Source organism: Sinohyriopsis cumingii, chromosome 18 (assembly GCF_028554795.1).
Source record: "Sinohyriopsis cumingii isolate HCF-2022 chromosome 18, ASM2855479v2, whole genome shotgun sequence".
Classification (NCBI taxonomy): Eukaryota; Metazoa; Mollusca; class Bivalvia; order Unionida; family Unionidae; genus Sinohyriopsis; species Sinohyriopsis cumingii.
Genome location: NC_142978.1, coordinates 32418300 through 32434496, shown reverse-complemented (window position 1 = coordinate 32434496; position 16197 = coordinate 32418300). Strand labels below are relative to the sequence as shown.

The window sequence follows — 16197 nt, the reverse complement described above, 5'->3', positions numbered from 1 at the left end:
AGTCGATGCATTCGCAACTTCGCGGTCAGTCCTTCTTTCGTAAATAACACAAGTAGTTCCAACGATTACTAATGGCAGAGATCGTTATCCAAAATTATGAATGGATTGCTGTTGTTACTGCTGATCTTGGAACTCAGTGACAAGTACACTTCTGAATCTACGACACCCGGCTTCGAAGATTGGTCTGTTTCGCCTAAAGCTCTAATTTACTCGGTATCGGTGTTACACATTACAGGTCACATCCTATGCACCTTTCATTTGACCATGGGCGCGACACGAAGTTTATACATTTTATTATACCTGTTTTGTTTTTTAAGTGACTACTTTTCCTATTTGTGTCAGTAGGGTCACATCTCAAAACTGTTTGAAACGGGTTTATCGGAGGGCATTAATAGGTCGAAAGGGCAGAGGTTAAGATCAATAACAACTTTCTTTCTAGACTGGTTCCCTATCCATATTTCGATTTGGCTTGACCTGTGACACTGCGATTAGTCCAAAAGTATTCACGTAATAAATAAATAAACAAAATAAATAAATAAATGCAATATTCTTTATGTACTTACTGTCATCATTATCATCGCTATCTTAAATGTCATCGTCAGTTTAGCGGTATTATTTTGACTGGTTTAAAAAAAGATTATTTACCTTTATTAACCACTGCCCCGGTGCAGACGTCGGGTTTCTGTATGCATAGACAAGGAAGCCAGTCAGGGTTCCCAAGACTATAAGAACCAAAACGATGATCATCGCAATCATTGGGGCGTTACTTGAACCTGAAGCTAAAAACGTGATACGAATGAAACTCATATTACGTGAAAAAATCAATACATTTTCGATTTTATTTATCCATGTATCCTCATTTATACATTTAATGACGCAATCCCACCATTCGGAAAGCAGTTTTCGGTGCTCGCTTTATCGCGTTTTGTTTCGTCTTCTTGGCATCAAAATAGGAAACTACAGTGAACATACGTAATTTGTGGAGGTTGCTCCAGTGGCCTAAGTGGTCAGAGCGTCAGCCTTGAATGTGGGAGGTTGCGGGTTCGAACCCCGGCCGATTCATACCAGATACGTATATAAAATGACACTCAGCGTTAAGAGGTTAGTGTTATGACTGATCGGTATGGTGTAAGGATAATGTGACTGGGTGGGACATGATGCCCCAGTTTTAGACATCACTATAAACGTCCACACTGCAGCCATCGCAGTGATATTACTGAAAATTTGTTAAAGCTACGTTAAAAATCCAAATCACACACATGCAAGCGCGCGTAATTCGTGGAAAAAGAAAATATCTCTATCATTTCTTAGGAACATCGTGACATTTATTTCCTCGAGTGATACACGCATAGTTAGCGTCGATATTGGTTATTCACTTTGTTTTAAATGTTATTGTTGCTAGGAGATAAAACATAAACAAAATCCTATCTGTTTAGTAGAAAGGCACATAATTTTTCCGCATGTGCACGAGAAAATACACTGGTACCGATGGTTAAAAACAAAAATACACAAGTTCTTATTTTTCATGTTCTACCTAGAATGAAAAGAGAGCAACGAGCATTTCATTTGATTACTATTTCAAAATATCTTTATGAAAATCAACGCTTGCATAACGATAATTTTCTATCAGGTTTGGGTCAGTTATTTTAAGAGTACAAATACCTAGTGAGACTTGGTTTTGAGTACTTGGTTGTGATCCATGAGCACATGTACCGTCCTTAGTCTGAAATGACAAATATATTCAGGTTTAGGTGAATAGCAAAATTAGGTCCAAGAAGTAATTGGGTACAAGTTAACAAAAATACAAAGAGATTAACACAATAGTGCCTGCTGAATTCTGCTTCACAGTTATTTTCAATTATATTTTGTGTGTATAAGTTAGTAAGAATGTTTCGTTTTATTCCTTTAAAAAATATATGCAACCCTATCCATTTTTTTATACAGCTTTCTCTTGGATTTCTTATTTGTTCTATTTCCCGCATCTTTTTTAAATAGGTAACTTTATCATATACACAACTACTTTCTCTCGCTTCTCTTCTTTTTTCTCCATGTTTTATAAGGAACAAAATTACTGCTTGTTGCTTTGTTTACTGCGCAATAAACATAAAGGATGAAGTGAATCTCAATACATGTACTTTTTACTGTGAGTAATTATTGTGATTGGCATCTGTATCTACTCACATCTTCACGAGTCTTGTAGGGATGAACCTGCTAGTGGTGTTCGTATATCTATCTATCTATCTATCTATTTTAATTATCTATCTATCTAACTCTCATCTCTCTCTCTCTCTCTCTCTCTCTCTCTCTCTCTCTCTCTATCTATCTATCTTCTACTTGGTCGAGCATACATTTTGCCGCAGTTCATTTTTCTCTCTATATATGTTTCCCTTTCGACAAGCACACAACACACAAACCTTTCAAGAATATTTTAATGGATGCTCCACGAGTGCAAAACCTGTGTCATCTTTATTTTGCGACTGCTGTTTAATTTGCGTTAAGCATAATTTTGTATAAATGCAACACATACAACAACATCTCAAACGCCACAAATGACGTCATAACGGTATACAAATGAAAGGCGTAACAAAACTTGGCATCCACCTGTATTTAAAAGACATTTTACTACACTATTATGTTTGTTTAGTACATTAAATTTAGTATTTTTTCATGTAATAAATATAATCTCATGTCCGTACAAATTCGTCGCATTTTGTCAACCCTTTTCTCGCGGGTTGCAAAAGAATAAAATTATTTGACATGTTTCGTAAATTTCATACAAAATGAGCACGGAAGTAAGATCCTCTTTTTCTCGATGAAAAACACTTCTGAAGATTGTTACCTACCTATTAAGACTGTGACACGTTTGATTATGATTGGTGATACCATTTGGGTTTTTTACACAGTGCCTAAATATGTATACGTATTTCACATGATGTAGGTCACGTAATGCAAAGCTGAGTACATATATTATAAACGTGACCAGAATCAACATGTATTCCGTAATTATATTCGCTAGGGGTGGGGATGACCTTACCTTATTGCAAGGCGCCACAGTCGTTGTCGTTGTTGTTGTGTTCGTTGTTAGCATCTGAGATGTTTCTTGTCTCAAAGTAGTTGTTTGTGGAGTTGTTATATTAGTGGTCAGCTTCTTTAATGTAGTTGTTGGGGGAGTGGTTTCAAGTGAAGTTGATTTATGTGATGTTGGACTTGGCGACGTTGTTTCAGTGGTTTGATATGTTGTCGTATTGGGTTTTAGTGTCGTTGTAATTTTTGTTGAATGTATTGTTGAGTTTGTACTTTGCATTTGGGATGTTTCATTTATCAAAGTAGTTGTTTGGGGAGTGGACATAGTAGTGGACAAATCCCTAATTGTAGCTTTTTCGGGAGTGATTTTTGTTGTAGTCAATTGTCGTGGTGTTGGACTTGGCGAAGTTATGTTAGTGGTTTCATTCATGGTTAAACCAGTGGTTGAATTTGTAGGTACAGGTGTTATCGTTGGGGATGGCTTGGGTGTCGACTGTGTTTTTGTGTCCAATGTTTTGTTGTTTGGTCCTTGTGTTTCCGTTGTGCTCGGCCTAGTAGTAGTTGTCGCATTCGGTGTTGGTTTAGATGTTGTGCCATTGCAGAGATCAGTTGAATTGTGCCCCTATGAAAGAGAACACGTGTATAACTAATTAATGCACATACAGTTGAACAAGATAGGAATTTTACATCAAAGACACCTTAAAAAATGTTCAATGCAAGGTTTCTTCCATCAGATGTGGAATAATAGATTCCACTATTATATCTATAACTATACCAACACTGTTTTTAATAATGCTTGGGGGGATAGTGTGCTAACATCCATTAATCTGTTACTTGCTATATCTCCTCTTTAAAACGCTAGGTGGAATGTACAAAACTTTATCCTTATATTGTCCCTGCGATAAACATCTGCGAGACGGTTGCCATCCTTAGTTTTCGTGAAAGATCAAACGTAATAAAAGTTTCAATTACAATGAAATGCTCAAAATGTTTGTGACCAAACTTCATAGTAGAGTCATTGTAGGACAAATCTGTCGTATGTGTGCATTGATTTTGAATTAGGACCCCAAAATTACTCTATAGGGATGGGACCATTACCAGGAGGGTAAGGGATTTGGACCACGTAATAAATATCATGAAAATTTCATATATCGAGTCTCCATGATGTTCACTCCCCCGATCATAATTTGACTAAAGAATATGCATATATATTTGTAAAATTGAACAATTTATTTCCCTAGAAAAACAAGGTAAAAATGAGAAAAAGAACTTACGGTGTTACGAATCGAATCCAAAAATAGTCCAAGTAAATCCAAGAATTAAAAAATAGAAGTCCTAATAATAAAATGTTCTAATGAACCTGAGTTCGAAATCCAATGAAATCCAAAAGGGAAGGCGATGGCGTATGCAGAAGGACAGTGTAGTAATGACGTGTCAGTAGTTCTTTGTTGAATCGCAGCAAATAATATTCCAATGTTTGAATTCTCTAAATTTCGATAACTGTCTTTTTCCAAGAACTCATTTAGAGAACAAGTATTTCTAGGGAAAAATAATCTCTTAGAATCCAAAAATTTGAAGAAAAATTAAAAGTTCAACTCAAACTGGTCGCAACAAAAATTACTTTGACTTCTCAAGTGTTGAGGCAAGAATAATAATTATTTCTCAATATTAAATCTGGCTACAGTGCAAAACAGATGCCCCGATGTGGGTCAGTCCACTGGAAACCCTAATTGATACATGTTATTTGTCACGTATTCCACGTATGACCTCGAATTAACTTTATGAATCTTTACTCTAAGAAAGACTTTTTTTAAAAATAAAAAATAGTTGTTTACATTTTTATATATATTTGATTTAATTATATCTGAATTAATATATATTTATTTCAATTTAATTGTTTGTCAATTTTAATTTTTTTAGCATTTTTCATTACCTGATTATGTAATGTAAATTTATTCACTAAAGATGATACTTTTTTCAGAAAATAGTTTGATCTTGACTGTTAGTTTATAAACACCAGGTGTTGATCTAAATCCTGACCTTGGTTCAAAATTTGTAGCAACTTTAAAATGATTGCTTGTTTCCGAGGTCATGATGGGACTTTGTCTTTAAGATGTAAACAAGTGTTATTTTTTATTTCTTAGAGTAAAATGATTGGTTTTCGTCAGGGTCACACTGATTAAATGTGATCTGTAACAAGTACATGCCTCTATAACCTTCCAGAAGATGATCACGTGATCCTTTGTTTACGTTTTAGAAGACCATATACCCCATTTTTTGGAGAATTAATCTGAGTAGAAGCTGGGCTGTTAAATTGTTAGTTGTATGTTGTGCTGGTTGGAGTTATTTCAGGTTACTTGGTTTGGAGTTAACTCAAACTACATGGATTTAAAAGGATTAATTCTGCTATTTTTCTGGAAAATACGTGTGCTCATGTAAAATTGTGGAACAAGAACTGTTTTCTTTTATTTATAAAAAAAATGATTCAGCTATCAGAAACTTGAGTGAAAATTCTTGTTTCTGCAAGGAACTGTAGACTTCAACGCTACAGATTGCAGCATACGTCATCGTCTTCCATCTGGGATTATTCGTCGGGATTCGAACGTGAAATCAATAGAACATTTTGTTATTAGGACTACCCAAAATTTATTCTTGGATTATTTTTGGATTTGATTCTATAAAACCGTAAGTTCGTATTTATGTTTGGATTTGATTCTATAAAACCGTAAGTTCATATTTTTTCATTTTTACAGAATTTTTACAGGGAAACAAGTTATTGTATTTTTTTTCAAAGCTTGTTGTTTTCACTCTTTCTTGTGCTACTGTTTATTCGAGCCTAAACAAGGGACATAAGAACGTCAATTCATTCTGGATCTGAATCACGGTAAGGAACTAGGTCAGCATCAGATACAAAGTATCTATAATTAGTGTTTACAAAAAGCCGCACTGGACTGGAATAAAAATAAGTTAAAACTAACAAACAAGCAATTAAATTGAATCAAATAAAAGTTAAATCAAATATACAATACGTATATATATATATATATATATATATATATATATATATATATATATATATATATATATATATATATATATATATATATATAGAGAGAGAGAGAGAGAGAGAGAGAGAGAGAGAGATGCGTATATATCTTTCCATCTGTATGCATATATGTATATAATTCGAAGCTGTTATACTACAATCCAGATATGATTACATGTATTTGTCCAGGAACGCCATAGTAAATAAAACTCAGTAATATAAGAACTAATCATCTATTTCTTAATATGTACCAATCACTTTGTGTGTGAGCTATTATTATATGGGGTTTCATCTTCTTCATTCCTTAATAATCTCGTACCTCAAGCAATGATTACTTTAAATTATTATAGTTCTTAATTTTATTAAAATGTAATTTACGTTTCCTTCGAAATATTTATGTATTTTGCATTTGTCATAGGAAGGCCATTTTAAGTTGGAAGAAACTCTTTCATTCGGAACTACCTTGGTTATTTCTGCAAGACTAAAATTTGCCTCTGATGGGTGACGACGCAGTAATTTACAGAAAAATCACACATTTTGTTCGCCTGAAATTTCTCCACAGAAAGGAAACATTAATATATTACGATTACCTTGGCTATTGCTGACACTGGGTTGATTGATGGACTGACCAAGATGTTACAATTGTTTTTTAAATTTTAAATCTAACTCGATCATTCATAAATTCTCGGTCAATGCTCATTTCGTAAATAGTGGTCCGAATGGGAACACCGAAATATATTCGAGATAAGATGAACAGGACTGACCTCGAAGCTGCGAATGTAACCATTTTGCTCTCCTAATATATGCAATCAAATATTTAAAACCCAGAAGACATGCCAAGTCATTGCAGTTGCTATCATTAGCAATAGTAAATATGTGAATATTAAAACATCTTCTTTTTTTAAAACATTGTCATTCCTACTTTTTTTTGTCCTAATAGCAATAAAATCATGAAATGGAAAGAACAGAATGAAAAAATATAAAGAATATGGAAAAAGTAACGCAGAGTATAAAGCTAAAGCTAAAATTTATTTTGATTTTGTAAGACGTTTGCATGTTGTAACTCGGACACCATACCTGTACGTTGCAACCACTTTCAAGCCATTCCTGTCTGTACCAATCAAATGAATCGGAACAACGCTGCACTTTTGCACACCACAGGCACTTGAATGCACTTTTCTGGGTAACACACGTATAACAATCTTTTGCCACGTTACACGCTGCAAAATACAAAATTCATTATTTGTCAAATAAGAAATTATATATTGATCAAATAAGTCTGCTACAATTGAAACGCCATACAATACAAAGAGACTACCATAAAATCGACTTTGGCTGTCATTGAATTTTTTGTATTATTTTAATATGTTAAAGTCAATGGAGATTATCGACCTACAATATTCGATTTTCTCACAGAATATAAATTATATTCGTCCTTTATTATTTAAAGTGCTTTCTCTTAATCATGGATGATATCCAGGAAGATTCTACTTTCTAGCGTTGCACGGTATTGCCGGTATGCACATTGATATGCATAAATAAAAAAATTTAATTGCAATCCATGTTTTTTTTTTTAACTTTAAATAAGTTACCGTTTTTAAGCGTACTCACATTTCATTCTTGCATTAGAATATGTAAAATGAGAAGTGTTTCGGAAAGAATGAAAATTATTAGCAGTAGGAGACAACCCGAAAATTTATAACAAATTCTTCCGAGGTCTAACTTTAACCTAACTGTAATAGAGGCCCGGATTACGAAATGTGGCACGAGTAGATGCAAATATGAAAATGTGAATCATGCACTGCCATGCGCAGAATGTCAAGCTTTTTACATCGGTCAAATGAACAATGAACTAAGAAAGAGAATTACAGTAAAAAGACAGCAAACAAAACAGAAGATATCACATTATTAAAAGTTAATAAACATCTGCAGAACTGTTCAGGAGGAAACTTCAAAGTCCTTTCCTTATAAAAATTATTTAAGGATGATAACTATTTGAGACAAAAACCGGAACTTTATTTCATAAACACACACATTCTCTCTCTCTCTCTCTCTCTCTCTCTCTCGTTTGTCCGCGTCAAAGAGACAAATACTGTTTAACCAATGGATATTTTTTAACATTACATTTCACGGGGGGGGGGGGCTTGACCCAAAAATAAAATATATAACATTAATGCTGAATTTTAATATTTGAAATTTGCTAATGGTCCACAATTTTCATACATTAACAAATGTTTGGAATTAGGATTTTTGAATATCAATTTCCGCGGACTAACGTTTCACACACCCATTCTTCTTCATAGTTATCTCCGCCTACAAACCCTCTATGCTACCTGAAATTCATACCAGCAAACTTCTCTTCATGTCATTAACCGTTCTTTAATAAATTTAAACGAACAGATGGATATAAAACTTCTAGACAAAGAATATTTATTAGTCAAATACTTTCTACAATGGTAAGCAAATATTAAGATAAAACAAAAGTAATTTACATTTGATCCAGAAGGTGGCATTTTGGAATGCATAAGATTCCCATATATATATATATATATATATATATATATATATATATATATATATATATATATATATATATATATAAAAGACTTATCATACTTACTTGTCAGTGGGTGGAAGATAATAACAGTCTTTGGCTTGACATTTGTAAAGTTGACTTTGATGGCATGGTAATTGTATATTGTCCGTATAATCTGACCACCTGGAAAATGTAAGGATTCTACATTGGTCTACTGGAAATAATTTAAGATCCTATAAGGGAATCCTGTATAAAAAAATATCTGAACATAAATATTATCTATCCATGTCGTACTTGTGTAAAAAGACTCCTTCCTTAGAAGCTGTGTTCAAAAGCAAAGCATTCTGAGACAGAAAACCAGTCCAAAAGTTTAAAAATGGACTCACGTCATTTAATGACATTCTAACTAGTGACTGTGTTTCATTAAAAACAATTGTTTAACTCGATTGCACAACAACTTCTAAAATGCTATATCGTGTACTCTCCTTGTGGACAAAAGTAGAGAAACAGCGACAAACAAATAACAAATAACATTAAATTTACGAATATGAATTTCTTTTACAAATTATGGGGATGCAAAACATTTTCTTTTGTTGTGCACAGATTGGGGAAATAATAATCTTGTGTCAAAAGTATGTTTGCCTAAGTTGTTGTTGTTGTTGTTGTAGGGTTTAACGCCATTTTTCAGCACACGATAGGTTATACATAGCGGCCAGTATTAATGGCGGAGGAAGAACCCGGGAAAACCCCGGAAAGAACCACCGACCCACGAGAAGCTACTGGCAAGCTTTCTCACATACCCACATTAGCCGAATCCGAGACTCGAACCCACGCAGACAGAGGTGAGACGGCAGTGATCCGTAACGGAGAGCGCTTTAGACCACTCGGCCACTTGGGGCCCCCTGCCTAAGTTGTATGTATGTCTGTATGTATGTATGTGTGTGTGTGTGTGTGCGTGCGTGCGTGCGTGCGTGTTTGCGTGCGTGCGTGTGTGTGTATGTGTATGTGCGTGCGTGTATGCGTACGTACGTGCGTATGTACTTACAAAATTCACCATATTAACCAATCACATGACATCTTAAAAATTATATCAGCTGATTCGCATAGGATTTTCAATACTATTGATGGCCTTTCTTTCATGAACATCATCTAGATTGTCTTGCCCATATAAATTATTAAAAGTTGAAGTTTATTTTCATTTTTCTCTGCAAATTTTCAGAACCAGCTGATTTCTTTCAGAATGCAAATTGACGAGTATCCAGAGCAGAGAAGAACACGCCTATACGTTAGCATGGTTTCTTCTATGAAATCGTGATTTTTGGTTTAAAAGTTTTACCTCTTTACGAAATCTAAGTTTGTAACCATCCGAAATGAAGTATTCTAGATATAACTATGTAATAATTTACACTTCAGCTGGGGATTTAAACTTAATATCAACTGATTGACAGCAAGTAGAAAGCATATGGAAAATGGAATTTGAAGACTCCTTATTAGTGATACACAAAGACATTTTTCTTGCCATGCTCAGTGTGCTCAAAGGACGAATCACAGACTCCACCTTCCTGAAATTCGAACGTTAACATATCTATCAATCATGGACCAATTTTATCACAGACTAGGGAAGCCATTACGTAATTTCGGCTACATCGCAGGACTGATTCTCGAATATTGCCCACGTATCCATAAAATTTACATATATTGATATATTAGTTTTTCATTTGTTTGCTTTTTTATAAAATAATAATATCCCTCCAAACTTTAAGTATTGTGATTTATAGGCGTGGTTTTCTCGGCTTTGGCGATTCTTCAATTGCAGTTAAAGTCATACTAACGCGCATTTTTTGTGTCGATATAAAATGCATCGGTCAATCCAATCTTCACTGGGTGATTTGCAGTCGATATGCTTGAAATCGCAACAGGTACCTAGAACGAAAAACACACACAAAACAAACAGCTCAGAATTGAAACTTTGACTCGGCGATAAACAAATTTAAAACAGATCTGAAATCAGGAAAATTTTGATAAAACTATTATATTACCAGGACAAAATGTGATGATTCAAAGATCCGACTATTTAAATAAACTTTTTCTCGAGTCACACACACACACACACACACACACACACACACACACACACACACACGCAGGCAGGCAGAGAGACAGACAGAGACAGACAGAGAGATTTTTAACGTAGCTTTAACAATGTTTCAGTCGCTACGTTGTCTGTAGTGTGGCAGTTTATAGAGATGTCAAGCACTAGGGCATAATGTCGCAGACTTGTAGCATGATGTCCCACCCAGTCATGTTCTCCTGACACCAGTCATAACACTAACCTCTTAATCCTGAGCACCAAGCGAGGCAGCTGTTAGTACCATGTTTGTTAGTCTTTAGTATGGCTCGGCCGGGGATCGAACCCACGACCTCCCGTATCCGAGGCGGATACTCTAATCGCTAGGCTACCGGAGCGGTCCAGACAGAGAGACAGACAGACAGAAGGACAGAGGGAGTAGATACAAATTGATTGTGGTCTTTTTACATACGTATGTAAATGAATAAACAAGACACAAGCCTAATTTGATATTCAAATAGAAAAGCGACATACCTTTTGGTAGATGAAAGCAATAGACCCGTTTTTATATAGGACAGTTTGAAACTTGAACGGCCCGACTGAAATAGGTAAAAGAAGAAACAAAAAGAATTTTTACAAACATGGCGTGGTGGTGCAATTACACTTTCAAGTTGTGCATATCAAGGTTTTCTTGGCGATGAGAATACGGGGAAACAACCATACTATGTCCTACATAGTGGTGGTGGGTGTAATTGATAATTCAGTTGATATAGTGCAGAACTCGTACTCCACATGTTATCTGATACATTAGTCGTATATTTTCATTCTTCAATCCAATAAAAAAATATATTAAAAATCGCCCAAGAAAAAGATAGCTAAATATGCCACGGATGGTTCCAATTATTTCATTTGCTCAAAATATGCTGCAAAACGTCTTTGCATAAAGATTGGTTTAATTTTTCTCCACAGTATATACTTGGCAAGATATCAAAAACTATAATATACTTATTGCAACGGCACCGGTAGTTTTGACACTTTTCGTACACCATAATATCCGTATTGCAACGGTATGGGCAGTTTTGACCATTTTCGCATACAATAATATGACATAAATCGATATTGCTACTTAGCTGTCGACTGTAGTTGTGTTCACGGAAATTGTTTAATTTGGAAGTAAACGTACAATGAAATATCTGACCCCTACGGTTTTCGTGCATTTTCTTTAAAGTCCCAAAAGTCCATTTATATGAAGGATTGAGAGAAAGAACATTTTAGATGGGTTTATGAATGTTTATCATCGAGGTCCTCTATGAAAATAAATGTCTTCTATTAAAATTACAGTGCTTGATTTATTTAACGACTAAGTTAGTCATGATAATGATGGGTAAATGTTAGTTCAGCGGACCTAAAAATGGAGTTGGGGTTTTAAAGGAGGAATAACTAATGTTACTTTCTCGCTCATTAGGTCATTAAACAGAGCTCTGAAATAGGTGTCTGAATTTTTCAACGAAATGCCTGATTGTTTGAAAGACAGGTCTAACCTCAACTCTGCATGAGAAAAACTAGAAGGTTTTAAAGCCTCTCGTAAAGTGCGATACGGTTGGTCTGTTTCTACCCATAGCCGTAAAATCAGTCTCACACCTATAATAATACTGACGGTCGGATTATGGGCTGACGTCGCCTGCTCATTATAACCTGCAACAATTTGCAGCCACTTTTGTCTGTACACGTCGGTGTATATTTTATACACTTACAGGTATTTATCGCGTTTGTTGAGCTACCGTAGGCAAAAGGGTTCCTTTGGCAATATGTACATACAAGTTCTAATCAAATCCTATATTTGGCGAATTGTAAATACAAGCGGAATAACACAACCATTTGTCTTGTGACTTTTTTGAATTTTGTGCTAGATACGACTGTTACCAAATGCCCGTAAGTGTCTAACCTGTACACAGATGTGTTAAGGAAAAAACTGCATGGAGCAAAATTGCACATTAAAATAGCAGGTGACATCATCCATACATATCATCTATCAGTATCAACACAGACTGGAGGGTGAGGGGGATGATTTATCGGACTACTTCTGTTTCTATTAGCCACACTAAGCCTCTCTTAAAGAGATACGGTAGATCTGCTTCTGTCCCTATTTGCACACATAAGCCAGCTAAGAAATACGATAGGTTTGCTTCTGTCCCTATTTGCACACTTAAGCCAACTAAGAAATACGGTAGATCTGCTTCTGTCCCTATTTGCACACATAAGCCAGCTAAGAAATACGATAGGTTTGCTTCTGTCCCTATTTGCACACTTAAGCCAACTAAGAAATACGGTAGGTCTGCTTCTGTCCCTATTTGCACACTTAAGCCAACTAAGAGATACGGTAGATCTGCTTCTGTCCTTATTTGCACACTTAAGCCAGCTAAGAGATAAGGTAGGTCTGCTTCTGTCCCTATTTGCACACTTAAGCCAGCTCAAGCTGTTTTTCAGTGATAAAAACAGTAAAATTCTTTTTCAGTAATAAAAAGAGCAAAATTGCTTTTCAATAATTTAAGAGTATATATGGAAAGAGATGAAGGGCCATTGTTTATCACCTTGTATAGCAACCGCCTATACTCGTTTCGAAGTTGAGTCCAACTGCAAACAGAACAGATCCAGGTGTGCGTTCGCATAATGCACCGACAGATCTAGGTCTGTGTAGATTCTTATGAGTAATCAGCTAAACAACAATATAGACCCTGATCTGTCAGCGCATTATGTGACAGCAAATCCGGTCCATGATGTTTTCAGCTGGACTTGATTTATAAACGATTGCAAACGGTAAATGAAGTAACGGATGGGTGAGATTACCGTTTCCCTAATATACATGTCTGCCAGTAAGATTATAAATTTCCAAATAAAACAAGAGATCAAACTGAGTTTTTCCATATAGAACAAAATAAAATCGGATCCCCAGTCACATACCCAGAAATCATAAACAATTCAAACCCAAACCTAGACAATACCTACAGAAATATAATATTGTACTTACAAAAAAACAGGACTATATAAAAAAACTAAATAGCTGTAAAACAATCATTATACTAATAATCAATAAGCCAAGGAATCAGGTTACTTAAATAGGGACCACCCAGATTAGGTGTCTTTGGACGTCTATCAGAGACCCGAAAGCTCGGCAAAGACAACTATCTGGAAAATAAAAATAAAGACCATAAAACTAAAAAAATAGGGCTCGACAAACTTGCATATAAAACCTAAAAATGCAATTAAAATAACTAGATACAAAACAAAGTATTCTCCTCTATTTTTTTTGCTATAACACAAGATAGGGAACCAGGCTAATTAAATAGGGACCATTCAGATTAGGTGTCTTTGGACGTCTACCTGAGACCCGAAAGCTCGGCAAAGACAACTATCAGGGAACAACTATACATAGCCTGAAAAATAAATATATCAAGACCACAAATCCTTTAAAAAAATAAGACTCGACAAACTTGTACATAAGACCTAAAAATGTAATTAAAATAACTAGATATAACACAAAGTATTGAGAAGAAAAAAAAAGATTTCTTCGCTTACCTCTCTCTCACCTTCAATCCCAATCATAACACTCTATAACAACATCCTACGCTAACAACAACCCAAAACTGTACTGAAGAACTAACACCTCTGAAACCCACCCACAACCTAGGTGAAAGCCTTATAAATACATAGATCTACCTACAATACCCCAAATTAGAACGTATAAGGTGGTCTCGAACCCAGGCCATCAGGGCCGTCTACATTACATACAAGGACCCCAAATTAGCACATATAAGGTAGTCTAAAGCCCAAAGACTATCAGGCCCAGCGGCACAAGGCTGCAAGTAAACTTGATCCAGAAAATAAGACCCCAAAATAAGGCAAATAAGGTGGTCAAACTCCAAAGACCATCAGGACCAGCGGCACAAGGCCGCAACTTAAAACCACCTTTGGAATAGATCATTAAGACCCCAAACACACATGCCAGCTAAAGTGGTCTCGAAAGCCCAAGACCAGTATGGCCCGCCACACAAGGTGGCAACATCCATAACCATCGCTGTCAACCTAGGTTCTTACTCTAAATCTAACCAACTCTCTAAAAACAGTACAGAGTTTTATTCAAAATTATGCGAGACGGCATTTAGACCGCACATACCCTGGAGTCAGAAGCACCACCAACCTGTACCATGGAACCGCCTCCAGAGCCTCATCCGTTCCTCCACTACCACGAGCAGGCACCAAATATCATACGTGCAGTGCACACTTTTTTAACAAGCAGCATAAGCGAACGTAGGCTGTGTCCAATCCCACAAGTCGCAAAAGATAGCAACTGAAAACTTGAGCGTGTGTTGGGTCAAATCCCACTCATCAAGGCCCTACACTCAGATCGATAGGAACTCAATATTACCTCAATCTGACGGCCTAATTAATAAGTGTTCTGTGAACACATTAAAGCCTGGGGGATGTGGCACTTATTCCTTCCCCCAGGAGTAATTAAAAAGTCACCTGTGGTGATAGTAACCGGCGATACATGCTCTTAGTGAGCGCACATCGCTTGAATTCAAAGAGAAGAAGAAGAAGAGATCAAACTGATTCGGATATTGTTCACGCGTTTGGCATTTTAAGAAAAAAGAAGCCTACAAACAAGTAATCTCAAATTGACGGATAATTAGGATTGATAAACCTAAATGCCGGATACTCTTCCGGTCAAATTTGGTCAAAATCAGCAAGGCACATTTGTAAAGTCAAGTTCACGACCATGGCGAGACCATAACCTCGCCAATTTTATGAACAGAAGAGGCATTCAAAGTATGTATATATATATATATATATATATATATATATATATATATATATATATATATATATATATATATATATATATATATATATATAACGTTTGGGTAAAGAATAAAGATTTCATAAGCTATTCACGCGAAACAACTATAAAAGGGCAATCGAACGTAACTGTCGCATGAAAGCTAAAGTATATCTGTAATTGGAAAATCGCATGACAATTTGGAATTTCCAAGAGATATGCATTTTACAAACAATTTGTATTCGTTCACATACAATCGACAGACCTCAAAATCCGGGTTTATCTCTGGGAAAATTCACCTTAAACCTATTTTATTAATTAGAGGCATTTGAGTGCAATTGTTCATTCTAGTGTCACCATTACTAAGTAACGAAATTATTTTGACTGTAACCTGCTCAACAACAAATTATATTAAATAAGCATGTCACACTAAACATATCGGTAAATTTTGAAATAGACCAAAAACAACATGTCACACTAAACCATTTTGATAAATTTTGAAACAGGCCAGAAACAACATGATACAGAAATTATCACATAGTCTCAACTAAAAAATACTGGTCATTTTGAGAGAGACAGACAGGCAGAGAGAAAGATATATTTTTTAAAATATAAATTGAATGCTTACAATCCACTTGGTCTACTAAGTAAACATTTCGCCATTCCACAATGAATTGGTTAGCTGC

General features: G+C 35.4%; 1 protein-coding gene across 1 annotated transcript in view; it reads right to left on the bottom strand.

Moving 5' to 3' along the window:
- The window catches only part of LOC149776332 (uncharacterized), an 86730-nt gene that overhangs the window by 4709 nt on the left and 65824 nt on the right, over positions 1-16197 (bottom strand). The window contains exons 6-13 of the mRNA XM_089942843.1: positions 16140-16193; positions 11209-11273; positions 10439-10529; positions 8691-8789; positions 7148-7290; positions 3035-3646; positions 1663-1723; positions 646-779 (exon numbers count right to left, since the gene is read on the bottom strand). Coding sequence (XP_089798969.1) covers positions 646-779; positions 1663-1723; positions 3035-3646; positions 7148-7290; positions 8691-8789; positions 10439-10529; positions 11209-11273; positions 16140-16193 — 1259 coding nt within the window. The remainder of the gene's footprint in view (positions 1-645; positions 780-1662; positions 1724-3034; positions 3647-7147; positions 7291-8690; positions 8790-10438; positions 10530-11208; positions 11274-16139; positions 16194-16197) is intronic.